This window comes from Phalangium opilio, unplaced genomic scaffold, assembly GCF_054372755.1.
Source record: "Phalangium opilio isolate 3A_F unplaced genomic scaffold, DU_Popi_V2 ptg000105l_1, whole genome shotgun sequence".
Lineage (NCBI taxonomy): Eukaryota > Metazoa > Arthropoda > Arachnida > Opiliones > Phalangiidae > Phalangium > Phalangium opilio.
In genome coordinates, this window is record NW_028324207.1 from 11,038,541 (window position 1) to 11,065,705 (window position 27,165).

At 36.9% G+C, this 27,165-nt stretch overlaps 2 protein-coding genes and 1 long non-coding RNA gene across 13 annotated transcripts in view; 1 reads left to right on the plus strand and 2 right to left on the minus strand.

The window, feature by feature from the left end:
• Positions 1 to 8,028, minus strand: part of LOC149629951 (neurexin 1-like) — a 232,369-nt gene extending 224,341 nt beyond the window's left edge. For both annotated transcript variants that reach the window (XM_089851637.1, XM_089851636.1), the window contains exon 1: positions 7,501 to 8,028. The gene's annotated coding sequence lies outside the window, so the exon portion shown is untranslated. The remainder of the gene's footprint in view (positions 1 to 7,500) is intronic.
• Positions 8,029 to 8,189: 161 nt separating this feature from the next.
• Positions 8,190 to 11,433, plus strand: LOC149629960 (uncharacterized). Of its 5 annotated transcripts, none has more exons than XR_016374415.1 (3): positions 8,190 to 9,169; positions 9,337 to 10,713; positions 10,777 to 11,433. It is a non-coding gene; the product is annotated as an uncharacterized LOC149629960 (long non-coding RNA). The 5 variants fall into 5 exon arrangements; XR_016374416.1 differs by having other exon boundaries at positions 10,789 to 11,433; XR_016374417.1 differs by having other exon boundaries at positions 9,337 to 9,816; positions 10,891 to 11,433.
• Positions 11,434 to 13,844: 2,411 nt separating this feature from the next.
• The window catches only part of LOC149629961 (uncharacterized), a 38,077-nt gene continuing 24,756 nt past the window's right edge, over positions 13,845 to 27,165 (minus strand). For 4 of the 6 annotated variants that reach the window (XM_089851638.1, XM_089851641.1, XM_089851640.1 and 1 more), the window contains exons 2-14: positions 25,822 to 25,958; positions 23,981 to 24,416; positions 22,374 to 22,608; positions 22,164 to 22,314; positions 19,179 to 19,307; positions 18,420 to 18,509; positions 18,222 to 18,335; positions 16,760 to 18,129; positions 16,588 to 16,693; positions 16,434 to 16,519; positions 15,483 to 15,657; positions 15,319 to 15,410; positions 13,845 to 14,870 (exon numbers count right to left, since the gene is read on the minus strand). In XM_089851638.1, the coding sequence (XP_089707764.1) occupies positions 14,375 to 14,870; positions 15,319 to 15,410; positions 15,483 to 15,657; positions 16,434 to 16,519; positions 16,588 to 16,693; positions 16,760 to 18,129; positions 18,222 to 18,335; positions 18,420 to 18,509; positions 19,179 to 19,307; positions 22,164 to 22,314; positions 22,374 to 22,608; positions 23,981 to 24,416; positions 25,822 to 25,890 (3,549 nt within the window). In that variant the 5' untranslated portion in view covers positions 25,891 to 25,958 and the 3' untranslated portion in view covers positions 13,845 to 14,374. Of the gene's footprint in view, positions 14,871 to 15,318; positions 15,411 to 15,482; positions 15,658 to 16,433; positions 16,520 to 16,587; positions 16,694 to 16,759; positions 18,130 to 18,221; positions 18,336 to 18,419; positions 18,510 to 19,178; positions 19,308 to 22,163; positions 22,315 to 22,373; positions 22,609 to 23,980; positions 24,417 to 25,821; positions 25,959 to 27,165 lie in introns of those variants that run through there. The other 2 variants (XM_089851642.1, XM_089851643.1) reach the window with 2 other exon arrangements.

A 27,165-nucleotide genomic window follows, 5' to 3' on the forward strand; every position in this document is an offset into this window, starting at 1 on the left:
ATAATAAATGTGGTTATTAAGTGTTGAAATAATGTGGTTATTAAGTGTTGAAGTAATGTGGTTATTAAGTGTTGCAATAATAAATGTGGTTATTAAGTGTTGCAATAATAAATGTGGTTATTAAGTGTTGAAATAATAAATGTGGTTAATATATTTTTTAAATTAATGACGTGATTAATTCCAGGCCGTTGAAATCCAAAATAAAAAGAGAATACGTGTGCGACGGGCTTAAAAGAAAGGAAAGGGGATATGGGGGTGGAGGTGTCCCAAAGGATTTCCCATGAAGTTGCGGTTTCTATTTTGGCCAAGGCTGATTAAACTTATTTTTCTCCCTCCCATCTTGTTATTGCGAAGACATCGAATTGTAGGGCCTTATTTTCTTACGCCAATAGCCCTGTGTGTTGCGTTACGAGGAATGTCTTTAATTCATTCAAGAATGTTCAATCTTTTTTCCCGACTCAGTGAGTTACTAACAATGGAGCAAGAGGCAAAGTAATGATCCCAACCAAACACTAGCGTTTATTTCCAGGGACATACACTTATTATAAACAGGGATAGATTTAATTTTAGAAGTAGGAATGGAGAACGGAACGGTTAGTATTTACTTCAGTTATTCCGACTCATAGACCACTGCCCAGTATAGAGTCTTTCCCTCCCTTCAACACGTAATAACGAAAAATTTAAATTATCTTATTGGCTCAGTTTTAAACAGCTACGTTTTGATGACGTTGCTGACGGGGACGGTGGCGAAAAATAGTGACGTAATTCCTTTTGTACCTCTGTCGCTATGACTCCCCTCCCGCCTCTTCTTTCATAACCCTCCCCCCTTCGTCCCGTGGAAGGGGGTCCGGGACTTTGATTACTCTGTTCTCCATTCCTACTTCTAAAATTAAATGTATCCCTGCAATCAAGAAGTACGAACTCTTGGTCCACTTTGAAATAATTGTTTGAACGCGTCCTCTGCATTCCACCATCTTTAAAATGTGTTAAAAGGATGTGCAATCCGTTAAGAAGGGGCGGGGTTTATATCAAGCTTGTGGTCCATGAAATAGAGCTCTACTGCGCGTCCGTGAATTTCGTAGCATTATCAGTGCATTAGGAATAGACACTGGCATTTTCTCAAGTCGATATGCAACAATTTACAAATTGCCTGACGTTTTCACACCCAGCAGCTCTTTCAAATTCCCTGACGTTTCCACGTTTTCCAGGATTTTTGGGCCTCAACACTGCAGTGTCATCCTTCTTATATATTATCCCCTTTTGTTAGTACTTCAAAATACAATTCTCGACCAGCCCCTACATAACGCGTCATACATCCATACCCCTTGAAGAAAAGTGACATGAATATGTCCTGAAATTTCAAATTTCGTCTGACAATGAATTGCAACCCATCGTTGGGGGTGCAGCCGAGCAAGTTGGGGCTTTACGAGCCGAGTTGCATTTGTTGGCCGAGCATCGGTGGCCATAAAAGCTCTCCCAAGGCCAATGTATTATTCATAAAATATCATAGCGCGAAGAAAAAGATCTAGGCCTAGAGAAGATTGTTATGGAGCACGAGAAAATTGCACGCCAGTAAGACAAGTATCCGAAGAAAATTACAATGGATCATGTTAATAAAATATCCTGACTTCATTATCAGGTAGGGTTGGTTACTGTGGTCAGGAAATCTGGGAGATGATTTCAATGGTGTCATAACATGACCCCTTTATTTAATTTTTAATTTAAAAAAATTGTTTTCAATTTCAATTTAACGAAGAGAACTAATTTTCAATTTTAATTTAGTAATACTTGATAAAAAAAACTAAATTTTCATATTAATTTTATAAATAAACTATGCCTAATTCCTATTTTAGTTTAATAAAAAAACTAATTTGTTTTAGTTTAATAAAAAAACTAATTTGTTTTAGTTTAATAAAAAAACTAATTTGTTTTAATTTAATAAATAAACTAATTTGTTTTAATTTAATAAATAAACTAATTTGTTTTAATTTAATAAATAAACTAATTTGTTTTAATTTAATAAATAAACTAATTTGTTTTAATTTAATAAATAAACTAATTTGTTTTAATTTAATAAATAAACTAATTTGTTTTAATTTAATAAATAAACTAATTTGTTTTAATTTAATAAATAAACTAATTTGTTTTAATTTAATAAATAAACTAATTTGTTTTAATTTAATAAATAAACTAATTTGTTTTAATTTAATAAATAAACTAATTTGTTTTAATTTAATAAATAAACTAATTTGTTTTAATTTAATAAATAAACTAATTTGTTTTAATTTAATAAATAAACTAATTTGTTTTAATTTAATAAATAAACTAATTTGTTTTAATTTAATAAATAAACTAATTTGTTTTAATTTAATAAATAAACTAATTTGTTTTAATTTAATAAATAAACTAATTTGTTTTAATTTAATAAATAAACTAATTTGTTTTAATTTAATAAATAAACTAATTTGTTTTAATTTAATAAATAAACTAATTTGTTTTAATTTAATAAATAAACTAATTTGTTTTAATTTAATAAATAAACTAATTTGTTTTAATTTAATAAATAAACTAATTTGTTTTAATTTAATAAATAAACCAATTAACTAATTTATTCTAAAAATAAATGGCTAGAAGACGGAGAAATGTGGGTTGTTAAATGAAAAGCCCAATATACTATTTTATCGAAGCTATTGAGGCAGGGCGTATTATATTGCAAATGCCATAAAAAATTAACTACTACTAGGCTAGCTTACTCGAGCCTAGTAGGTAGGTAATAGAATGGCTGGGAGGCAGGTACGCGGCGGGTATAGCGTTTCGGACAGAGGAAATACGGGCAATGCGACGTGCTCCTTGAGCCTCCTTCCTTCTGACCATGCACAGCGGTCAGCGTATCAAAAAGCAAGCACAAAGAACATAATGCAGGGACTAGCGAGCGCGGCGTGGAAAGCAGTTAGATGCATTCATTAGTGTATTCATTTCCCAACCAAATATTAAATATGAACAAACAAAAGCCGCAGTTGTTTTTATCATTATTATTAAATGACCAGCAGGTTCTTTTCTGCCTTTGTATTTTACCACTCAAATCTGACTCCGTGTCTAACTACCACCATGTACTATACAAAATAAATGAAATTATCATTGTTTATGTTCCACAGAATGCTGTCAATAGCCTAGATTTTGACTTAAACCAGGAATAGATTTAATTTTAGAAGTAGGAATGGAGAACAGATCTAGTAATGTGGGCGCGCGTCAAAGTCCCGGACCCCCTTCCCCGGGACGGAGAGGGGGGTATGAAAGAAGAGGCGGGAGGGTCCTAGTGACAGAGGTAAAAAGAAGGAATTACGTCACTATTTTTCGCCACCGTCCCCGTCAGCAACGTCATCAAAACGGACTGTTTAAGTGAGCAGCCAATAAGATAATTTAAACTTTTCGTTACGTGTTGGGTTGGAGGAAGGGGCTCTATCCTGGAGGGGCTCTCTACTGGGTGGTCTATGAGACGGAATAACGTAAATACTAACCGTTAGACTCCATTCCTACTTCTAAAATTAAATCTATCCCTGAATTACTAATAGGTCACATTAAGGCGACATATTCTTGCCACGGTTTTCAGCGCCATCTCTACATCAAACACAAAATGAGAATATTGGCCAGAATATTCGTTTGTTACCGATTTGAACACAGACAACCATGGGTTCAAGACCTCTCTGCGATGGATATAGGGTTTTCGCCTCCTGTCAAGTTGGTTCTACACACGGTGCATGGGGTATACAAATTTATAATAAAATGTCGAGTTCTGGGGGTAGTGCAGACTTGAAATGGAAGTGGATTTGGCGTCTGGATTTGGCTTTATAAATTTATAATGGGGACGGTCGAGTTTCGTCAAGCCGATTATTCCTTATCTAAAAGCATTGATCTTTCACCATTTCATGATTTTAGCCTTTACGCGAGATAATATTCTATAAAACGAAGCCCATTCACGCGAGGGGCACATCACTATGGCTTCTTTAACTGGCATCGCTAAATAAGCATTTACAAAAAATCATAAGTTTATAAGATACGTTCCTTCCATAAGTATGACCCTTCCTATACTTCGTAATGCTACTGAGATTAGTTCGAGAAGGAGAACGACGGAAGCGAGTCAATTGAACCCTGCTACACTCGGTGGTGGTTAATTTTTCATGCAGGACTAAGTTCCATCTAGGTCCTATTTAGTCTGCATTACTAAGCCCCCTTTGATAGCAGCGCCCCACTCACCAGGCCTCCCTCGCTTTACCACTCGAATCTATGACCTGCGTACGTCACTTCATGACAAGCTCCAGTTTGTAACCAGTGACAAACTTATGGTGAACCATCTTATGAACTTATGATAAAATCCGCATTTTGTTTAGAATGTTTAGATACCGATTAAACGAAATAAATCGACATTAGTGTTATTAAAGTAGGGATTAAATTCGAAAAATCGACGGTTAAATTCGAAAAATTGCGATTAAATTCGAAAAATTGCGATTAAATTCGATAAATTGCGATTAAATTCGATAAATTGCGATTAAATTCGATAAATTGCGATTAAATTCGATAAATTGCGATTAAATTCGATAAATTGCGATTAAATTCGATAAATTGCGATTAAATTCGATAAATTGCGATTAAATTCGATAAATTGCGATTAAATTCGATAAATTGCGATTAAATTCAACAAATGCGATTAAATTCAATAAATTGCGATTAAATTCGATAAATTGCGATTAAATTCGATAAATTGCGATTAAATTCGATAAATTGCGATTAAATTCAACAAATGCGATTAAATTCAATAAATTCAGATTGTCTCGATTTCGTTGATATCATAACAATAAGCAATCAACCCCTGATGGATAAGGTAGAACCATTAAGTATAAACTCCGAGGAGTAGCAACATGATATGTTTAGAGAGAGAGACCCAAGTCTAGTTTTCACGCAACAAACCCTCCTTTAGAAATTTTACATAAAAACAAGTGTAAGTGTCATACTTATCGATACTCGATAGTATATTACTTATGGATTAAATGAAAATGACTAAATTAAAAAAAGCAAAATCTATAGCGCACTAGACGTTCCCGTACACGTTTCCCCCTCAACACTCTTATACGTGTAAAGAGAAAACAAGTGTTACCCACCAGAAACACATTTCTCGTTTTTAAAAAGCGTTAGGCCTTTTTAGTGTATTGTAAATGCGACTTAAGTGATTCGGAGTAAAATAGGCCGAGAGAGCATTGCACTGCACTGCACTGCACTGCACTGTCTAGCTCATTTAAAATTACAACGCGCTTTGCAAGATAGAAACTCGGACTACGTCGAAAATGTAGGTCAAAATCTAGCCTAAATTTCCAAAGGTAGATCTTTATAGTAAAACCGCACGCGAGCATTTGGAGACGTAACTTACTATGTCAACTACATGCCTATTATCAAAAGCATATAGATATAAAAGCTAAAAGTATCCTACACTTCGTCGAAACTTGCTGGCGCCGTGTATAGAGACGTGATATTACCGTTACTTTTAAAAATGTTAATTTACCGGGTAAATTACCGATTAAAATTTTGGAATAACAAAAATTACCGTAATTTATGGTATTTTATACTTTGACAGGCTTATTACCGCTGTAATTTACACAAATTACCGGGAAATTACCATTTTAAAATTACGGTAAGATATAAATCGGTAATTTACGCCGTATTTAGTAAATTACCGGTAATTTACGGACGGTAAATTACCGACTCACATCTCTAGCCGTGTAATATGGGAAGCCCTTACTCCTTCATCCCAGTCAGCACAAGGAGCAAGCCGTTCCGTTAATAGGCTCATAAAGTAGTTCTCAGATGCTAGCTCTAGTACCAAAAATTAACGTTTGAATCGCCAGCATCATGCACTACTTTCTATAGAGTGGTACTGAGACGGGAGGAGCTACGGGGACGTGACGTCAATATGGGTAGTCTAAATTGTAAGGCCTGAGCTGACGACTACCAATATGGTCGCCATAATCGAGCTAAGAGATAGGAGGGTGTGACGTCACGAGAAAGTTCGTGGTAGCGGACTATAAACCTATGACGTGAAGAAGAAACTCTTCCCTGATTGCTAAGTTCCTGTAGGCGACTAAGCGAAGGGAAGTTTGTTCCTGCCAAAAGGCAGGGACTTCTTAATAAAGCGTACTTTTTGTTTTTATATCTATATACTTTTGCTATTATCAAATCAAAAATATCATGTAAACGGAGAGATGTCAAAAAAAAACCTTTCTCTGAATTTAATTCATGCCCGTTTTCCATTGGCTGCTAGCAATATAAACCCCTCCCCCAATTCTGACAAATTAAGTTTAAAATTAACCTTAATTAAACATCACAACATCCACGTTTTTCTCTCAACCTTTAAGCCTAATGCTTTCGTGCACAACGTAGTGTTTTGCTTTACAGCGAAAGGCTCCTTCAACGTGACGTCACCGGCGAAATTCTTCGATTTATTGTAGTACTACCACTGCTCATTTATAACCAGAAAGAACTATATACCTCCCCTTAGGAGAGGAGTAGAAAGTTAAACACCTCTTTCATAACTATTCATATTTTCAAACAGAGAGAATTATAAACAGAGAAGTAGAAAGAGTTCAATGTTCTTTCCCCGACGGCTTTTCCCTTTTCAACCATAGAGAATTATATCCCGAGGGTGAGGAGTAGAAAGGTTAAAAACCTATCCCCCGTTTATTTAAAATTAAGACGCTATTCATTCACTTTTAAACAAGAGAGAATTATTCAACGGAGAGGTAGAGGTACTAATGGTTACATTCTAGAAACTTCAAGCCACAAGATATCTTAATTGTTTATTAGCGGGGTTAATTAACTCTAAGATGGAATAGATCATTAAAGAATACGGGAATACATAATGATACCTCGGAGTAACAATCCTCTCGGACTGGAAAAAGTAGTGCCTATATTACCTACCCATAATGCGTTTCAACTAATTAAACTTAACAATGAACTTAAATCAAAATTTACAAATGACATTTATGTAAGCGAACAACATATTTTTTAAAGTGTACAAAAATTGCACTCCCATTACAATAATTCTCTATGGAACAATGCATTCTAGGTTGAAGAGATTCCCATTTAGGCGGCGTATTAATACACCAATAGAAAAAGCCTAAATTTACTCGCCGATATTTTGATCATGTATGTACATTAGCAAACGGGGAAAAAGCGCGGCAACGGCAACTCGGCAAGAGGGTAAAGGTAAAAGGTAGAGCAGCCCTAAAAGGCGCCCGCCTGTTTATGCAGCACGGTACGGGAGGGGCCTTTGCATGGCGTTAACGCGGGCCTAGAACGTGTAGTGTAATAAGGTAAAGAGGAAATAACAGGGGCCCTTGGCTGCCGCCGCTGCATCGTTAAGCCTCGGCCCCCGTCGGTTCTCCCGAGGCTTGACGGCAAAGAAAACAGGGTGGTGTTGAACTGTTGTTAGTAGAAAAGAAATGGCCCTACCTGAACCAAAAGAGTCGCCGAGTCGGTCACCTGTAGAGAAAAGGTCCCTGGTCAATCGTAACACAACCGTAAAAGATGAAACGGACACTCGCGAAGAGCAACATTAACACAGAGATGTTTTTCAACCCGATCTAGTTAATTTTAAACTGACTCGGACTGTGTCTTAAAGCCGCCGAAGAAGAGCGCACCGGACCGGAGTACAGAAAATAGATTCCAGCTCGCGGTAGATTGCCACTACTAACTCGACTGTGCACTGCGCGGGCGGAGCACGGCACGGCAGCTCACAATACAATAGCAAGCCTTGAACGTCAGGGAGAGATTTGCTCGTTAGGGGGCAACACCCCGCGCGCGCCAGAGACATGGGCAATGTTGCCGATCGATAGCCCGAAATGTTACGTTACGTAGCGGCAATCCAAATCCACCCCTTCCTATTCTCAGGCACTGCACTGCCAGCGTCAATAGGGAGTAACTATTATGGATTTTTGCGTGGAGTAACTTTATCAGAGTGATATGAGACTTTTCTCAAAAATGGCGGGGTGCATTATCGTCTGCTTGACTTCGGGTTAAGAACAGTCCGGGAAATAAGGAGTAACTATTATGGATTTTTGCGTGGAGTAACTTTATCGGAGTGATAAGAGAGACACTTCTCAAAAATGGCGGGTCGCAGTATCGTCTGCTTGACTTCTGGTCGAAAAAAGTCTGGGAAATAAGGATATTTTTTTAAACCTTGAAGGAGAGAGTAATGGAGTGGAAACCCCCATACCTTAAGCGTTGCCGTTGTACCCCCACCTACGGCACCATAGTCCTCCCATCATCCCCAGCGGTTAGGTAGGGTCGTGCCGGACGAAATTGTAAAGGACGCTCCCTCTATCTCAAAAATAGAAGCTAGTTCGCATTCAAATAAAATGGCGCTACGCGGCAGCACTTAGCAATCGCCTACGGAAGGGTAGGGGCGTGCGCGAGGTACACTGGGAGAGATATGGTGCCGCAGGTCGCCCATCGTCATTTCCAATCCATCTGACTCCCTTATCCCTGTTTAAACTAGTCCCTGGGATCAGTGACCCCCTAGTGTCCCAAATAATAAACTGGTCTCAGGACTGGTACTGGTCCCCGCCTTCTTAGTTTTAAATTAAATAAATTTTAGAAGGGTTAAACCGAGTTTTCAAAGAAGCCAGTGAGAAAGTTCAAAAATTCTTCATCTCCTTACTTTTTCCTCCTTGACGGACCATAAATCCATTTTAACATGGCTGTCTCTGTACATAGTTTACAGACTAGGAGGATTCATACCATTTACACAGGGAGGCAGGCTTCAGGAGGACTGACTGATTAGGTGAGTCCAAAGCCAGGCCTCCTTGTGTAAAAGGTATGAATCCTCCTAGTCTGTAAACCATGTATAGAGAGCTCTCAGTAGAAGCAAGTTTGAAGGAGGAGCTGAGTCTCGTGACATAATTTACGCTTCCATATTGGTGGATTTAAAGCATGAATGAAGCTGAGACCACCCAATATGGCTACCCGAACAGCAGTAAGACGTGGGAGCGTGATGACGTACTGCTATTCCATATGAAAGTTCTCCAGGACATAGCCCACTCGATCACACGCTCAACGACTCGAGCTGCTCGCGTTAGAAGCCAAAAAGTGCAACTTTTGGATTATCAGCGGGAAATTTCAGGTCATTTGGACCATTACATCCAAAGATATCGTAGACTAAATACTGAATTTAGAATTTTAAAATTGGAAATTAACTTTCATTAAAAAAAACTATCCCCTCTAAAAGCTTGAATTCAGCTTTTTAGTGTAATAGAATAGATTGTAATACACCTCTCATTAAAATTTCAGGTCAATTGGATCGTTATGACAAAGGATCTTGCCATAAAACCTACCTCCTTCCATAGAACGTAATGTTCATTTTGGGTTCCTTCGAATTTTCTTCAGCAGGAGTCGCGCTGATACATGTAAATCGAATTCTTCGAAGGCGAGCAACTTGCGTCGTGGAGCGCGTGATCGAGTGGGCTATGAGCAGGGAGCAAAGAGGACGGTAAAAGATGGAGTGGAGATGATGGATGATGGATGATGGGCGATCTGCGGCAATTGAATTGTTTTAATTTTCGTGTAAAGGTTCTGAGTTTTAAAACGAATGGTTCTCCTCCTAAAAATTCCTTAAAGTTTTGTTTAGGAAGTAAATAAGGTCTTGGCGACAGCGTGGGAAATAAGGCGGTGGCGCAGGGCAAATGACCAGTTTAAAAATTGCCTGGATCAGTTTAAAAATTAAATCGAGGAGGGGTCAGTGGTCCACTTGACCACTAATAAAATTCAAGGGTAACCAGAGTCCAGACATTATCTCAACTATTTTAATTACCTACTTCTTTAGTTTAGCAGACGACACTCCCTAGCCAATGGTCATGGACCAGTTTATTTATTCCAGGCCAGGCGGGAAGGGTCGCTGGTCTACTCCAATGTCCAGTTTAAAAAAAATCCTTATTTCCCACCCTGCTTGGCGACGTGTGATCCCATGAAAACATTTTGCTTCCTCACTATAGTCTGTCAAACGAAAGAAGAGCCCTGAGAAATTTGTCCAAATTGGTGTCGCCACCATCGACCCCATAGCAGGCTTGGAAATAAGGTTTATTTCTGAACTAGTCCTCCGGACCAGTGACCCCTGATGTCTTAAATATGAAACTGGTCCCGGGACCAGTGACCCATGCCCTATTTATTTTTCTACTGGTCCCAGGACTTGTGGTCGTTCTCTCTTCTAAAAAATCTCTCTCGGTTTAGGGTTGTATACACAACTGGACTCCTGGAGTCGAAATTTATGTTAAATTGAAAATAATTAAAGAGGTCCCCATATCAATTTTTAATAAAAGTAGGAATTAATAAACTAGTCATTGGGACCAGTGACCCTCACGTTTTGAATAAAAAAAGTGGTCCAAACTGGTTTTTGACCTGTAAACCTGTCTTATTTCCTAGCCTGCCCCATAGTACTTTATCAACTTGTTTTGTTTTGTCAATAGTCGTCTGTAATATAGTCTGCTATAAACAGATAGGCTTAATCGCGATAGAACCAATACATTTTGCAATATATATTTAATATGTTTATGTTTCATGGTTTTTTACGATCATCGAGTATTAAAGAATATAAAACAAAATTAACGACAAGACACCAGTTTTATCTTTGTTGAACTAGCATTGCAATATATTTTAATGACAGAAGTTAAAGTACTTGTCATATATTGCAAAATGTATTGGTTCTATTGCGTTTAATCTATCTGTTTATAGCAGACTATATTACAGACGACTATTGGCAAAACAAAACAAGTTGATAAAGTACTATGGGGTCGATGGTGGCGACACCAATTTGGACAAATTTCTCAGGGCTCTTCTTTCGTTTGACAGACTATAGACTGGAAGTAAATTTATTGAAGTACCGATAAATGGAATGGCTTAATTTTATTTCAAGTTGAACATCTTTAATTGTACATTTTATCAAAATATTTTATTGGTCATACAAATTTAAAATTTCTAGAAAAAATGACTTCCACGCCCGTGAAAAAGAAAAAAAAAGACACGGGCAATTTTTTTTTACATTTTACCAAATTACTTTTTTGGTCATATGAAATACGTTTTTTTTTAACACTTTACCAAAAAAAATTGTCTTGTGAAATGAAACATTACGTTTTACCAAATTTTTTTATGACATACAAAATAAAAAAAATGAAAAAAATAATTTTTTTCACATGAAAAATATTTTTTGTCATATGAAAATTATTGAAAAAAAAATATTCCCATGAAATTTTTTCTTGTCACATGAAAAATATAGAAAAATATTCCCCCTGAATTTTTTTTCACATTTTACCAAAAACGTCATACGAAATAAAATAATTATGAAAAAAAAAAATACTTCGCCTGAATTTTTTTTCAATTTTACCAAAAAAACTTAAAATGAAAAAATTATTGAAAATGTTAAACTTTTTTTGAATTTTAGAAAAAATGTTTTTTTTTCTTGACATGCAAGATAAAAAAATCATGAAAAAAAAATTCGCCTACATTTTTTTCATATTTTAGTTTTCATTGTCATACGAAATGGAAAAAAAATTACTGAAATTGTTAAAGTTTTTTTTTTTACATTTTAACAAAAATGTTTTTTTTTACATTTTAACAAAAATGTTTTTTTTTACATTTTAACAAAAATGTTTTTTTTTACATTTTAACAAAAATGTTTTTTTTTACATTTTAACAAAAATGTTTTTTTTTACATTTTAACAAAAATGTTTTTTTTTACATTTTAACAAAAATGTTTTTTTTTACATTTTAACAATTTTTTTTGACATGCAAAATAAAAAATTATTAAAAAAAAAATTCGCCTACATTTTTTCACATTTTAGTTTTCATTGTCATACGAAATGGAAAAAAAATTACTGAAATTGTTAAAGTTTTTTTTTTTACATTTTAACAAAAATGTTTTTTTTACATTTTAACAAAAATGTTTTTTTTTACATTTTAACAAAAATGTTTTTTTTTACATTTTAACAAAAATGTTTTTTTTTTACATTTTAACAAAAATGTTTTTTTTTTTACATTTTAACAATTTTTTTTGACATGCAAAATAAAAAATTATTAAAAAAAAAATTCGCCTACATTTTTTTCATATTTTAGTTTTCATTGTCATACGAAATGGAAAAAAAATTACTGAAATTGTTAAAGTTTTTTTTTTTACATTTTAACAAAAATGTTTTTTTTTACATTTTAACAAAAATGTTTTTTTTTACATTTTAACAAAAATGTTTTTTTTTACATTTTAACAAAAATGTTTTTTTTTACATTTTAACAAAAATGTTTTTTTTTACATTTTAACAAAAATGTTTTTTTTTACATTTTAACAAAAATGTTTTTTTTTACATTTTAACAAAAATGTTTTTTTTTACATTTTAACAAAAATGTTTTTTTTTACATTTTAACAATTTTTTTTGACATGCAAAATAAAAAATTATTAAAAAAAAAATTCGCCTACATTTTTTCATATTTTAGTTTTCATTGTCATACGAAATGGAAAAAAAATTACTGAAATTGTTAAAGTTTTTTTTTTTACATTTTAACAAAAATGTTTTTTTTTACATTTTAACAAAAATGTTTTTTTTTACATTTTAACAAAAATGTTTTTTTTTACATTTTAACAAAAATGTTTTTTTTTACATTTTAACAAAAATGTTTTTTTTTACATTTTAACAAAAATGTTTTTTTTTACATTTTAACAAAAATGTTTTTTTTTACATTTTAACAAAAATGTTTTTTTTTACATTTTAACAAAAATGTTTTTTTTTACATTTTAACAAAAATGTTTTTTTTTACATTTTAACAAAAATGTTTTTTTTTACATTTTAACAAAAATGTTTTTTTTTACATTTTAACAATTTTTTTTGACATGCAAAATAAAAAATTATTAAAAAAAAAATTCGCCTACATTTTTTCACATTTTAGTTTTCATTGTCATACGAAATGGAAAAAAAATTACTGAAATTGTTAAAGTTTTTTTTTTACATTTTAACAAAAATGTTTTTTTTACATTTTAACAAAAATGTTTTTTTTTACATTTTAACAAAAATGTTTTTTTTTACATTTTAACAAAAATGTTTTTTTTTTACATTTTAACAAAAATGTTTTTTTTTTTACATTTTAACAAAAATGTTTTTTTTTTTACATTTTAACAAAAATGTTTTTTTTTACATTTTAACAAAAATGTTTTTTTTTTTACATTTTAACAAAAATGTTTTTTTTTACATTTTAACAAAAATGTTTTTTTTTACATTTTAACAATTTTTTTTGACATGCAAAATAAAAAATTATTAAAAAAAAAATTCGCCTACATTTTTTCACATTTTAGTTTTCATTGTCATACGAAATGGAAAAAAAATTACTGAAATTGTTAAAGTTTTTTTTTTTACATTTTAACAAAAATGTTTTTTTTACATTTTAACAAAAATGTTTTTTTTTACATTTTAACAAAAATGTTTTTTTTTTACATTTTAACAAAAATGTTTTTTTTTTACATTTTAACAAAAATGTTTTTTTTTACATTTTAACAATTTTTTTTGACATGCAAAATAAAAAATTATTAAAAAAAAAATTCGCCTACATTTTTTCACATTTTAGTTTTCATTGTCATACGAAATGGAAAAAAAATTACTGAAATTGTTAAAGTTTTTTTTTTTACATTTTAACAAAAATGTTTTTTTTACATTTTAACAAAAATGTTTTTTTTTACATTTTAACAAAAATGTTTTTTTTTACATTTTAACAAAAATGTTTTTTTTTTACATTTTAACAAAAATGTTTTTTTTTTTACATTTTAACAATTTTTTTTGACATGCAAAATAAAAAATTATTAAAAAAAAAATTCGCCTACATTTTTTCACATTTTAGTTTTCATTGTCATACGAAATGGAAAAAAAATTACTGAAATTGTTAAAGTTTTTTTTTTTACATTTTAACAAAAATGTTTTTTTTTTACATTTTAACAAAAATGTTTTTTTATTTACATTTTAACGAAAATGTTTTGTTTTGACATGCAAAATAAAAAATTATTAAAAAAAAAATTCGCCTACATTTTTTTCACATTTTAGTTTTTACCCAAATTTTTTTTATTGTCATACGAAATGAAAAAAAAATACTAAAAATGTTAAAAAATGTTTTTTTTTACATTTTAACAAAATTTTTTTTTAAGATGGAAAATAAAAAAATTATAAAAAAAAAAATTCGCCTACATTTTTATTTTTTTTTTTTTAACATTTTACCAAAATATATTTTGGTCATATGTAAAATAAAAACTTATGGCTTATCACGTGAGCTTAACATGACAAGTTTCAACTCGAAAAAAAAAAGATTACGGATGCCTTACTTGGTTGTAGAAAAATGGCGTAAAAATGGCGGCGTTATTGAAGAATGGCTGCCCTTGAGAGGGAGGGACCCCTGGCGGTTGAAAAATAAACGGTTGCGCATATTGCGCGTTATGGAAGAACACATTTGGTTGGGGCGGAACATTAGGATACAACATATGAGGATTTGGCACGGTAACGGGGACAGGAACCCACGCAAAATTGTTACTGGTAGCGGTAGCGGCGACGCTTATCACTTGACTAGAACTTACTGGTGTTTGTGTGGCAGAAATTGGAGCCACATCTTGAACATGTTCAGAGGAAATCGACTCATCAGTACTAGTACTAGTACTAGAAAATTCAACTTCCGGAAAAAGTTCAGCTTCGCTTTCCATTGTTTGACATAATTGACGGTAATACTCAAATTGTTCAATGACTGACGTGTATTCCAAATGCGTTGCAAGATTGAACTCTTCTTCGCCAAGTCGTTTGGCAATTGCCCGTCTAGACACAATTAATCAAAATATTCTCAAGATTGTTTGCCCAAATAACATTCCTTTCTGTTACAGGTGTACGTGTGATTGCGATTTTTTGGGTATCGAACCGGTTACCGAATAATTGAGGCTAATACTCGCGAATAGTTGAGGCTAATACTCGCGAATAGTTGAGGCTAATACTCGCGAATAGTTAAGACTAATACTCGCGAATAATTGAGCCTAATACTCGCGAATAATTGAGCCTAATACTCGCGAATAATTAAGATTAATACTCGCCAATAGTTAAGACTAATACTCGCGAATAATTAAGCCTAATACTCGCGAATAGTTAAGACTAATACTCGCGAATAATTAAGCCTAATACTCGCGAATAGTTAACCCCCAATACTCGCGATAGCTAACCCTAATATTCGCGGTATTCGATTGAAACAGTCTATAAAAGGAGTAAAATTTACCTTTCCTCCTTCAGTTTCAGAAATTTGTTACGAATGAATTCGGGAGTTTCGATTTGATTCGAATCATTGGAAGCGACGTCACTCTTTTTGGGCTGAAGGTTTTAAAATGACCATTAATTTCGGGGAAGGGGTTCAAATTCAATCTCGATCTTAAGCTTGCTTACCACCATCCAGCACGGATCAGATGGGTCGAATTGATCTAAGACTTCTTGTATCGCTAGCCTTAGTTCTTGCTTAAGGGGTGATTCTTCCAAAAGTTTAACGCAGCTTTCGAGGGGAATTAAGGTTATCGATAAACAAGTTCGCGCAGACGCATCTTCAAAACCACGGACTTTATATCTAAATTAAAAACGTATTAGAAAAGAAATTCAAATATTTTAGTTAAAATTAAATTGTCTAAATAGAAGTGGTGCGCGAGTCCCGGTTTTTCGGGGGTTTCGAGCCGAGTCGAGTACTCGTTAAAACATCCGAGTATCGGGTCGAGTTCTCGTTAAAACATCCGAGTATCGGGTCGAATACTCGTTAAAACATCCGATTTTCGGGTCGAGTACTCGTTAAAACATCCGAGTATCGGGTCGAGTACTCGTTAAAACATCTCAGTATCGGGTCGAGTACTCGTTAAAACATCTCAGTATCGGGTCGAGTACTCGTTAAAACATCTCAGTATCGGTTCGAGTACTCGTTAAAACATCTCAGTATCGGGTCGAGTACTCTTTAAAACATCCGAGTATCGGGTCGAGTACTCGTTAAACCATCCGAGTATCTGGTCGAGTACTCGTTAAAATATCCGAGTATCGGGTCGAGTACTCGTTAAAATATCCGAGTATCGGGCCGAGTACTCGTTAAAACATTCGAGTATCCGGTCGAGTACTCGTTAAAACATCCGAGTATCGGGTCGAGTACTCGTTAAAACATCCGAGTATCGGGTCGAGTACTCGTTAAAACATCCGAGTATCGGATCGAGTACTCGTTAAAACATTCGAGTATCGGATCGAGTACTCGTTAAAACATCCGAGTATCGGGTCGAGTACTCGTAAATTAACTTCGGCGATCGATACTCGAAACTTAACGAGTACTCGCGCATGCGCGCCACTGCTAAATAGTTTCATTCATACTGTTTAAGTTCATTGAACAAAGTGGGACACTCGTAGCGAGGGATTTTTATCTTCTCAACATTTTGAAATATTTTCAGGCGTTGAAACTAAAAGAAGAACGAAACTTTAAATTTCAACATATCACCATGATGATGTCCGTAATTCAGGGTTTTACCATTTTCGGAGATCCATAGATAAATTGGGACACGTCACTACACGTCAGACATAATCTAGAACGATAATTAATCAAGTGCCCTTGACAATTCAATGGCCAATTGACTCTGCAAAATTTACTTTGTCAATTAGCAAATAGCGAATAGCGCCATTTAACATTACACGTTACATACTCTTTCACGTATCTTCGCGTTGACACTTCTTGCGAAGCTCCTTTTCTCGAGCTCGTAATGGGACTGCTTGAGCTCGTAATGGGACTGCTTGAGTTCGTAATGGCACGGCTTGAGCTCGTAATGGCACTGCTTGAGCTCGTAATGTGACTGCTTGAGCTCGTAATGGGACACGCTGGCCAAGGGACCGTATTTACCGAATATCTCGCACAGTTGCTTGAGCTCTTAATGGGACTGCTCGAGCTCTTAATGGGACTGCTCGAGCTCTTAATGGGACTGCTTGAGCTCGTAATGTGACTGCTTGAGCTCGTAATGGGACACGCTGGCCAAGGGACCGTATTTACCGAATATCTCGCACAGTTGCTTGAGCTCGTAATGGGACTGCTTGAGCTCGCAATGGGACTGCTTGAGCTCGTAATGGGACTGCTTGAGCTCGTAATGGGACTGCTCCAATCTCGTCGCGTTGTAGGAGGCCGGGACGCTTCAGACTTTGATGTTTCAGTTATTGGTTGTTCAGGAGAAGTGTCACCAGAATCTGCTTGTGAACTATGACCAGATTCGGTTCGAGAAGTGGGACCAGAATCTGCTTGTGAACTATGACCAGATTCTGTTTGTGAAGTGTGACCAGATTTGGCTTCAGAAGTTGGACCAGAATTGGCTTGAGAAGTATGACCAGATTTGCCTTGAGATGTGGGACCAGATTCTGTTTGTGAAGTGTGACCAGATTTGGCTTGAGAAGTTGGACCAGAATTGGCTTGAGAAGTTGGACCAGATTCTGCTTGTGAAGTATGACCAGAATTGGCTTGAGAAGTTGGACCAGAATTGGCTTGAGAAGTTGGACCAGAATTGGCTTGAGAAGTATGACCAGATTTGGCTTGAGAAGTATGACCAGAATCTGCTTGTGAACCATGACCAGAATCTGCTTGTGAACCATGAGCAGAATCTGCTTGTGAACCATGACCAGAATATGCTTGTGAACCATGACCAGAATCTGCTTGTGAACCATGACCAGAATCTGCTTGTGAACCATGACCAGAATATGCTTGTGAACCATGACCAGAATCTGCTTGTGAACCATGAGCAGAATCTGCTTGTGAACCATGACCAGAATATGCTTGTGAACCATGACCAGAATCTGCTTGTGAACCATGACCAGAATCTGCTTGTGAACCATGACCAGAATATGCTTGTGAACCATGACCAGAATCTGCTTGTGAACTTTGACCAGAATTTGCTTGTGAACTATGACCAGAATTGTCTTGAACAGTGGCGGTTTGTCGCGAACGTTGAGAAGGAACTCTTCCAGAGGTTAAACTTGGATTGTACCCCGCTGGAGGATAATTCTCTTGCTTCTCTTGAGAACGCATTTTCAACTGCGCATGCGGACAAATTCGCGATATTAAGATGAAAGAAATCGTTAATGTTAATCGTTAATTTGAACAACGTAACTTCAGCATTAACTTACTAATTCGAGGCGGTCAGGCTTAGCGTAACCCTCGGCGAATAAAACGTCATTAACGCTAAAGTAATTCCCACTGTCATCTTTAACGCGTAACACAACGGATAATCCCGTCTCGTACTAGAATGAGTACAATAAAAAAGGGTTAAATTAATATTTGGGAAATATCTAATTAAGCCTTTTCCGGGAGACTTTTTTAATTACATCGTAAGAGAGGACTTTGCATCGCATTTTATTCTCTTTCGTTAATTCCAGAAGACGACTAAGATTACCATGATTCCATTTACCAAAAGACTAAAGAAATAATAATATTATAAGGAATGGAAATAACAAGTGAAGTGGTGGGTACGAGTCGAGTTCGAGTATCGATAAATATTTCTTATCGAGTATCGAGCCGAGTACTCGATACGATACTCGATAACAACCTATTGAAATGCTCGAGTATCATTCAGGGTTCATAGAACTTTTGGGAAACAAATTTTCCTGAGATTTCCAGGTTTTTCCCGTATATGGAGTATCCTATGGAGCAAATGTTAACGAAGGAGGGGGGGGACAAATAGGACTATCACATACTCAAAGGACATCCCTGTATCTCTATTAGAACCAGGGTTATGAGCCTCCAAAGTTTATTGTAATGCTATTCCTATGAAGGGTGATATGTTTATGAACATTTTACTTAAATACTCGGCCCCTGTTTGACGAAAATTCCCCTGATTTCCCTGAATTTAACTAAAAATTCTAAATTTCCCTGAGGTTTTTGTCAACTATTTATTTCCCTGATTTTCCAGGTTTTGTATGAACCCTGTACTCGACAAGTCAATATTCGAGACTCGATAATTACTCGAAAGAACCAAAATTTGCCCTATCTAAATACTCGATACTCGAAAGAATTTTTGATACTCGGCTCGATACTCGATAAGAAATTCGTTTTTATACTCGGACTGGCACAAAACTGAAAATTACCATGCCAGGCTTGGAGACGGCCAGTCGAACTCGAATGGCTTGTGAATTCAAACTCATGAATGTTTTCTTGATTAATCGAATTTCGTCCTTTTTCACATTATTTTCGGTGCCATAATCGACGTACTGTACCTTTGAAAAAGAGAATTAAATGCAAATTGGAATAAAAATTTCAAATATTCCTTAAAACAGGGTTGCCACCACCAAATTCCCTGACCTTTTTCTGAGATTTTCCCTGACCTTTTTCTGAGATTTTCCCTGACCTTTTTCTCAGATTTTCCATGACCCTTTTCTGAGATTTTCCCTGACCTTTTTCTCAGATTTTCCATGACCCTTTTCTGAGCTTTTTCCTGACCTTTTTCTGAGCTTTTTCCTGACCTTTTTCTGAGCTTTTCCCTGACCTTTTTCTGAGCTTTTTCCTGACCTTTTTCTGAGCTTTTTCCTGACCTTTTTCTGAGCTTTTTCCTGACCTTTTTCTGAGCTTTTTCCTGACCTTTTTCTGAGCTTTTCCCTGACCTTTTTCTGAGCTTTTCCCTGACCTTTTTCTGAGCTTTTCCCTGACCTTTTTCTGAGCTTTTCCCTGACCTTTTTCTGAGCTTTTCCTTGACCTTTTTCTGAGCTTTTCCCTGACCTTTTTCTGAGCTTTTCCCTGACCTTTTTCTCAGCTTTTTCCTGACCTTTTTCTGAGCTTTTCCCTGACCTTTTTCTGAGCTTTTCCCTGACCTTTTTCTGAGCTTTTTCCTGACCTTTTTCTGAGCTTTTCCCTGACCTTTTTCTGAGCTTTTCCCTGACCTTTTTCTGAGCTTTTCCCTGACCTTTTTCTGAGCTTTTCCCTGACCTTTTTCTGAGCTTTTCCTTGACCTTTTTCTGAGCTTTTCCCTGACCTTTTTCTGAGCTTTTCCCTGACCTTTTTCTGAGCTTTTCCCTGACCTTTTTCTGAGCTTTTCCTTGACCTTTTTCTGAGCTTTTCCCTGACCTTTTTCTGAGCTTTTCCCTGACCTTTTTCTCAGCTTTTTCCTGACCTTTTTCTGAGCTTTTCCCTGACCTTTTTCTGAGCTTTTCCCTGACCTTTTTCTGAGCTTTTCCCTGACCTTTTTCTGAGCTTTTCCCTGACCTTTTTCTGAGCTTTTCCTTGACCTTTTTCTGAGCTTTTCCTTGACCTTTTTCTGAGCTTTTCCCTGACCTTTTTCTGAGCTTTTCCCTGACCTTTTTCTGAGCTTTTCCTGACCTTTTTCTGAGCTTTTCCCTGACCTTTTTCTGAGCTTTTCCCTGACCTTTTTCTGAGCTTTTCCCTGACCTTTTTCTGAGCTTTTCCCTGACCTTTTTCTGAGCTTTTTCCTGACCTTTTTCTCAGATTTTCCATGACCCTTTTCTGAGATTTTCCCTGACCTTTTTCTGAGCTTTTCCCTGACCTTTTTCTGAGCTTTTCCCTGACCTTTTTCTGAGCTTTTCCCTGACCTTTTTCTGAGCTTTTCCTTGACCTTTTTCTGAGCTTTTCCCTGACCTTTTTCTGAGCTTTTCCCTGACCTTTTTCTGAGCTTTTCCCTGACCTTTTTCTGAGCTTTTCCTGACCTTTTTCTGAGCTTTTCCCTGACCTTTTTCTGAGCTTTTCCCTGACCTTTTTCTGAGCTTTTCCCTGACCTTTTTCTGAGCTTTTCCCTGACCTTTTTCTGAGCTTTTTCCTGACCTTTTTCTCAGATTTTCCATGACCCTTTTCTGAGATTTTCCCTGACCTTTTTCTGAGCTTTTTCCTGACCTTTTTCTGAGCTTTTCCCTGACCTTTTTCTGAGCTTTTCCCTGACCTTTTCTGAGCTTTTCCCTGACCTTTTTCTGAGCTTTTCCCTGACCTTTTTCTGAGCTTTTCCCTGACCTTTTTCTGAGCTTTTCCCTGACCTTTTTCTGAGCTTTTCCCTGACCTTTTTCTGAGCTTTTTCCTGACCTTTTTCTCAGATTTTCCATGACCCTTTTCTGAGATTTTCCCTGACCTTTTTCTGAGCTTTTTCCTGACCTTTTTCTGAGCTTTTCCCTGACCTTTTTCTGAGCTTTTCCCTGACCTTTTTCTGAGCTTTTCCCTGACCTTTTTCTGAGCTTTTCCCTGACCTTTTTCTGAGCTTTTCCCTGACCTTTTTCTGAGCTTTTCCCTGACCTTTTTCTGAGCTTTTCCTTGACCTTTTTCTGAGCTTTTCCCTGACCTTTTTCTGAGCTTTTCCCTGACCTTTTTCTGAGCTTTTCCCTGACCTTTTTCTGAGCTTTTCCCTGACCTTTTTCTGAGCTTTTCCCTGACCTTTTTCTGAGCTTTTCCTTGACCTTTTTCTGAGCTTTTCCCTGACCTTTTTCTGAGCTTTTCCCTGACCTTTTTCTGAGCTTTTCCCTGACCTTTTTCTGAGCTTTTTTCTGACCTTTTTCTGAGCTTTTCCCTGACCTTTTTCTGAGCTTTTCCCTGACCTTTTTCTGAGCTTTTCCCTGACCTTTTTCTGAGCTTTTCCCTGACCTTTTTCTGAGCTTTTTCCTGACCTTTTTCTCAGATTTTCCATGACCCTTTTCTGAGATTTTCCCTGACCTTTTTCTGAGCTTTTTCCTGACCTTTTTCTGAGCTTTTCCCTGACCTTTTCCCTGACCTTTTTCTGAGCTTTTCCCTGACCTTTTTCTGAGCTTTTTCCTGACCTTTTCCCTGACCTTTTTCTGAGCTTTTTCCTGACCTTTTTCTCAGATTTTCCATGACCCTTTTCTGAGATTTTCCCTGACCTTTTTCTGAGCTTTTTCCTGACCTTTTTCTGAGCTTTTCCCTGACCTTTTTCTGAGCTTTTCCCTGACCTTTTTCTGAGCTTTTCCCTGACCTTTTTCTGAGCTTTTCCCTGACCTTTTTCTGAGCTTTTCCCTGACCTTTTTCTGAGCTTTTTCCTGACCTTTTTCTGAGCTTTTTCCCTGACCTTTACGGCCCATTTTCAAATTTCCTAACTTTTCCAGGTTTTCCCTGTAATAAGTTACCTCAACTTCTTCTTTATTTGGAAAACCCAACATTAAAGCTCTGTGCCAAAGTCCGTTATAAAGGGCGACGCAAGGCATGTTGGTTACAAAGCAGTTATCAGGCATCATATAATCTTGACCACCATCACCACCAGGAAGCTCGTACGTTTCCCTAAAACAAATTGTTAATCACGTGTTCGGATCAGACCATGGCTGTTCATGATCCCTTACTTTAACTTTTTCATCAAGATGTCCAAGGCCCCAATCGTTTCACTTCCCTCAATCTGTAACCAGACAAAGTCGGGAAATGTCATGTCGCTAATCGCGACTTCAAAGTCTTCATCTCTGATCAGACGCTCGTCAAATTTCTGTTGTTCGTAACGATCCTCGATGGTGGCAGTTTCCTCTAACGATGGCTGCCGCATCCAGGGATCTTGAACCAACGAAATCTTTTTCGTTCCATTCTCTGGAAAAAAGGATCAACCGCAACTTTCAAAGACAAAGACCAGGGATAGATGTAATTTTCGAAGTAGGAATGGAGAACGGAACGCTTAGTATTTACTTCATTGTTATTCCGACTCATAGACCACTGCCCAGTATCGAGCCCCTCCCTCCCTCCAACAAACACGTAACTAAAAGTTTAAATTATCTTATTGGGTAGCTCACTTAAACAGCTATGAACGTTTTGATGACGTTGCTGATGCGGGGACGGTGGCGAAAAATAGTGACGTAATTACTTTTGTACATCTGTCGCTATGACCCCCCTCCCGCATCATCTTTCATACCCCCGTCCCTCTCCGTCCCGTGGAAGAATGGGGGCCCGTCCGGGATTTTGACGCGCGCCCAGATTACTCTGTTCTCCATTCCTACTTCTAAAATTAAACCCATCCCTGGTTCAGACTAAATCATTTTACCACCTGACCAAGAAGCGATATCTAGTTTACTAGGGAGAAGGTATAAATTTGCCTCCACATTTCTAGCTCTTTATCTCCTGCAGTCCAAACAAACGTAGCCTGTCCGGACTCCGGAGTTAATCCCCCCCCCCCCACTAAATTACAACAACCAGACCAGCAGCATCTGATTGGTTCTTGAAAACTCCTCACGTCATCGTGGCGACGCCAATGAGTACGGGAAAATTACAGTTGTATTTGTCCGACTGAGGAGAGTGTAGCTGGCGAAATAGCCCCCGGGCCTCTCTCCTTTTACCTACGTCCCCCCCTTGTATTTTGAAAGGGGGACTGCATGGGACAATGGCGGCCCTCGAATCCTTAGGCATCTTATACCTTCTCCCTAGTAAACTAGTTATCGCTTCTTGGTAGCAAACCATGCATGCAATGTCAAAAGGTGATTGGTTAGTTGCCCGGGGCCTCTCTCCTTTTACCTCTTGTATTTTGAAAGGGGAGCTGGGACTATGGCGCCCCTCGAATAGGGACTTGGCAATTCGGGCTTAACTCCGCCCCCAGCGCCATTATGGTATGTTTTTTAACAGAATGAAAGCTATATAAGCCCCTCCTCCTGGTATGTTTTTTAGCACTAGTGGAAGGTAGACTGACGTTGCATGACGTAGTACTGCCAAGTCCTTATACTTAAACATCTTATACCTTCTCCCTAATAAACTAGATATCGCTTCTTGGTAGCAAACCATGCATGCAATGTCAAAAGGTGATTGTGGTTAGTTGCCCGGGGCCCCCTACCTTTTACGTCCCCCCCTTGTATTTTGAAAGGGGGGATTGCAGGGACTATGGCGCCCCTTGAATACTTAGGCAACTTATACCTTCTCCCTAATAAACTAGTTATCGCTTCTTGCATGCAATGTCAAAAGGTGATTGGTTAGTTACCTTCAAAGGTGATAAAATTGCCAGGTACCCGGGACTTCAATTCACTTATAAAACTTTCCATGGTGAAATAACCCAATGACAAGTAAGGAAGCTCGACTTTAAAACGTAACTGGTAATCTTCTTTGAGTCTTTCATAAGTAATTCCATCTGGATTACTTCGCAGAATTGTCTTGATGTTTGTGATTAAACTTTCAGGAATAATTGTCCTTTCATTTAGCTCTTTAACGACGGAGGCATTTTGCCGAGCGTCGTAAATCATGAAGGTATCGTTGCAATTATCATTACGAATGTATCCAAATATTTCGGGCAATTGCTCCACAAGCTCAATTACATCGGCGTAACCAATCGCGTGTAGGCGCAAAGGCTCTTGGTGTATTCGTTCGTACTCTGATACGAAGTCGTCGACGCGCAAACCCCTTTTATGGTGTTCTAGCACCTGAAATTATTATTCTTTTTTTAACAGTATCAGCAGGGGCGTGCCAACTACGGGGGCAAAGGCCCCCGCACAAATTTTCAACTCTATGGGACCATGGCATGGAGCTGTATTGTAGAAGGAGTAGAGACTCGTAGCTTCCCCTCTATTAAAAAAAGCTAGACCTTATTTGTCCATGAATTTTGACCCTCCCTCCAAACCTAGGCGAGCCAATGTAAACAATAAAGATGGCCGCGAGCTACGAACGTTCAGGAGGGTTCAGCCTCGGTCTTTTGTGTATCGAGTCCGAGTGACGGGAGTTTCTCAACGGTTTGAAAATCTTATTTAAATTTTTATTTTTACTATTATTTCTATTTATATTAATTATAATATGGAAAATATTCAAAGAATTAAGCCGGGAAAAAAGAAAACGACGCCTTCTTTAAAACACGTGACGTCAGAGATTGTTTACATAGGCTCGGTATGCGCGAAAATTGTGCGCGGAGCACTAGTACGCTTATGTCTAGGCCCTAGAGGCCTAGTCTCTACTCTTTCTACAATACAGCTGCGTGATATTAGGCAGCCATTTTACCCCCGCTCCAGTAGCAATGTTGGCTCATGTTGGCTCGCCCCTGACTATCAGGGATATATGTAATTTTAGAAGCAGGAATGGAGAACAGAGTAATCTGGGCGCGCGTCAAAGTCCCGGGGGGTATGAAAGAAGAGGCGGGAGGGTCATAGCGACAGATGTACAAAAGAAATTACGTCACTATTTTTCGCCGTCCCCGTCAGCAACGTCATCAACACGTAGTTTAAAACTGAGCCAATAAGATAATTTAAACTTTTCGTTACGTGTTGGAGGGAGGGAGAGTGGGCTCTATACTGGGTGGTCTATGAGTCGGAATAACTGAAGTAAATACTAACCGTTCCGTTCTCCATTCCTACTTCGAAAATTAAATCTATCCCTGCAGTATTATTACATCATAAGTTCATAAGATATGTTCCTTCCATAAGTACGGCGTACACTTCCTAAACTTAGAGCAGCTCGAGATGATAACTAGTTTGAGAAGGAGAACGACACTTAAGAGAGTCAATTGAAGTCCTTACTACACTCGGTGCAAGTGGTTAATTAATATTGCATGCAGGACCAAGTTCCATCTAGTTCCTCCTATTTAGTATCTGCATTACTAATTAGGCCTTTGACAGCAGCACCCCACTCACTCACTGCAGGCCTCCCTTGCTTTACCCTGAATCTATGACCTTTGACCTACGTCACTCACTCACTTCAAAATTACAACAAGCTCCAGTTTCTAAGTTACCAGAATTTACAAACTTATGGAATGAACATATCTTATGAACTTATGATTAAACGCGTCCGTAGAATTTTAATTACGAAACTTAATTAGTTCCCCCCTTAATTGATATTTACCTTCCTCATCTTTCGCTTTAAAATTCTGTTAAAATTTTCGTTACTCATTTTAAGGTTAGTATAGGACATTGTTGCACCATCTGAAGGTGTTAAACTTTGAAGCCGCTGCAGTTGTTATCTTATAACTTTGGCCCCTCCTAAAGCAAAAATAAAAACCCCCATGCAAAGGCTTAATTATCTTTATTCAAAAAATGTTCGCTACAATGTTCAAGCAACAGAAAGTAACAGTTCAGTTTGGTTCAGGAGCTAAGACTCGTGCATGGTCATACTGGTGGGTTTTCAGCACAGGGAAACTTGAAAACTAGGAATGCACCGATATATGTTTACGGACATTTTGCTTAATTACTCGGCCCCTGTTTGTCGTAGCCCTACGTTCAAGGTACCGTTGGAAAGGGGGCAAATAGGACTATAACATACTCAAATGACATCCTTGTATCTCTAGTGGAACCAGAGTTATGAGCCTCCAAAGTTGGGTGTAATGTTATTCCTATGTAGGGGATGTTTACGAACATTTTGCTTAATTACTCGGCCCCTGTTTGTCGTAGCCCTACGTTCAAGGTACCGTTGGAAAGGGGGCAAATAGGACTATAACATACTCAAAGGACATCCACGTATCTCGAGTAGAACCAAAGTTATGAGCCTACAAATTTGGGTGTAATGTTAATCCTATGGAGGGGGTTGTTTGTTCACAAACATTTTGCTTAATTACTCGGCCCCTGATTGACGCAAATTCCTCTGATTTCGCTGAATTTTACTAAAAATTCGAAATTTCCCTGAATTTTACTAGTAAAAATTCGAAATTTCCCTGAATTTTACTAGTAAAAATTCGAAATTTCCCTGAATTTTCCATGAGGTTTTTGACAACTATACATTTCCCTGATTTTTCCCTGAGGTTTTCCAGGTTTGTATGAACCCTGCTGAGGTTGTTTTTAGAATGGTTTTAAAGGCATTATAGAACAAGACGACCCAAGGGCTCGTAATAGTAGCCACATCGTACGAGTGAATAACCCCTCTATACCCTACCCTAATGAATGAATAGCCCCTCGATAAAATTATAACCGTATAAATGTACTTATGCCGTAATTGTAATATTCCGGCGAATCGAAGAACAGATAGTTTTTAGTGATAATCCCCTCGATGAGTTTACAACATAGACTTATGCCGATGCAAACTTATCGCTTCTTATAAACTTATAACATGGACTTATGCCCAGAACCTTTTGAAAGAGAAAGTTTAGTTATAGTCATTATCCCCTCGACACTAAAATGATCAAACGCATAAACGCTCATTTAACTTTACAACATAAGCTTATGCCAACGCGTACTTATCGCATCTTATAAACTT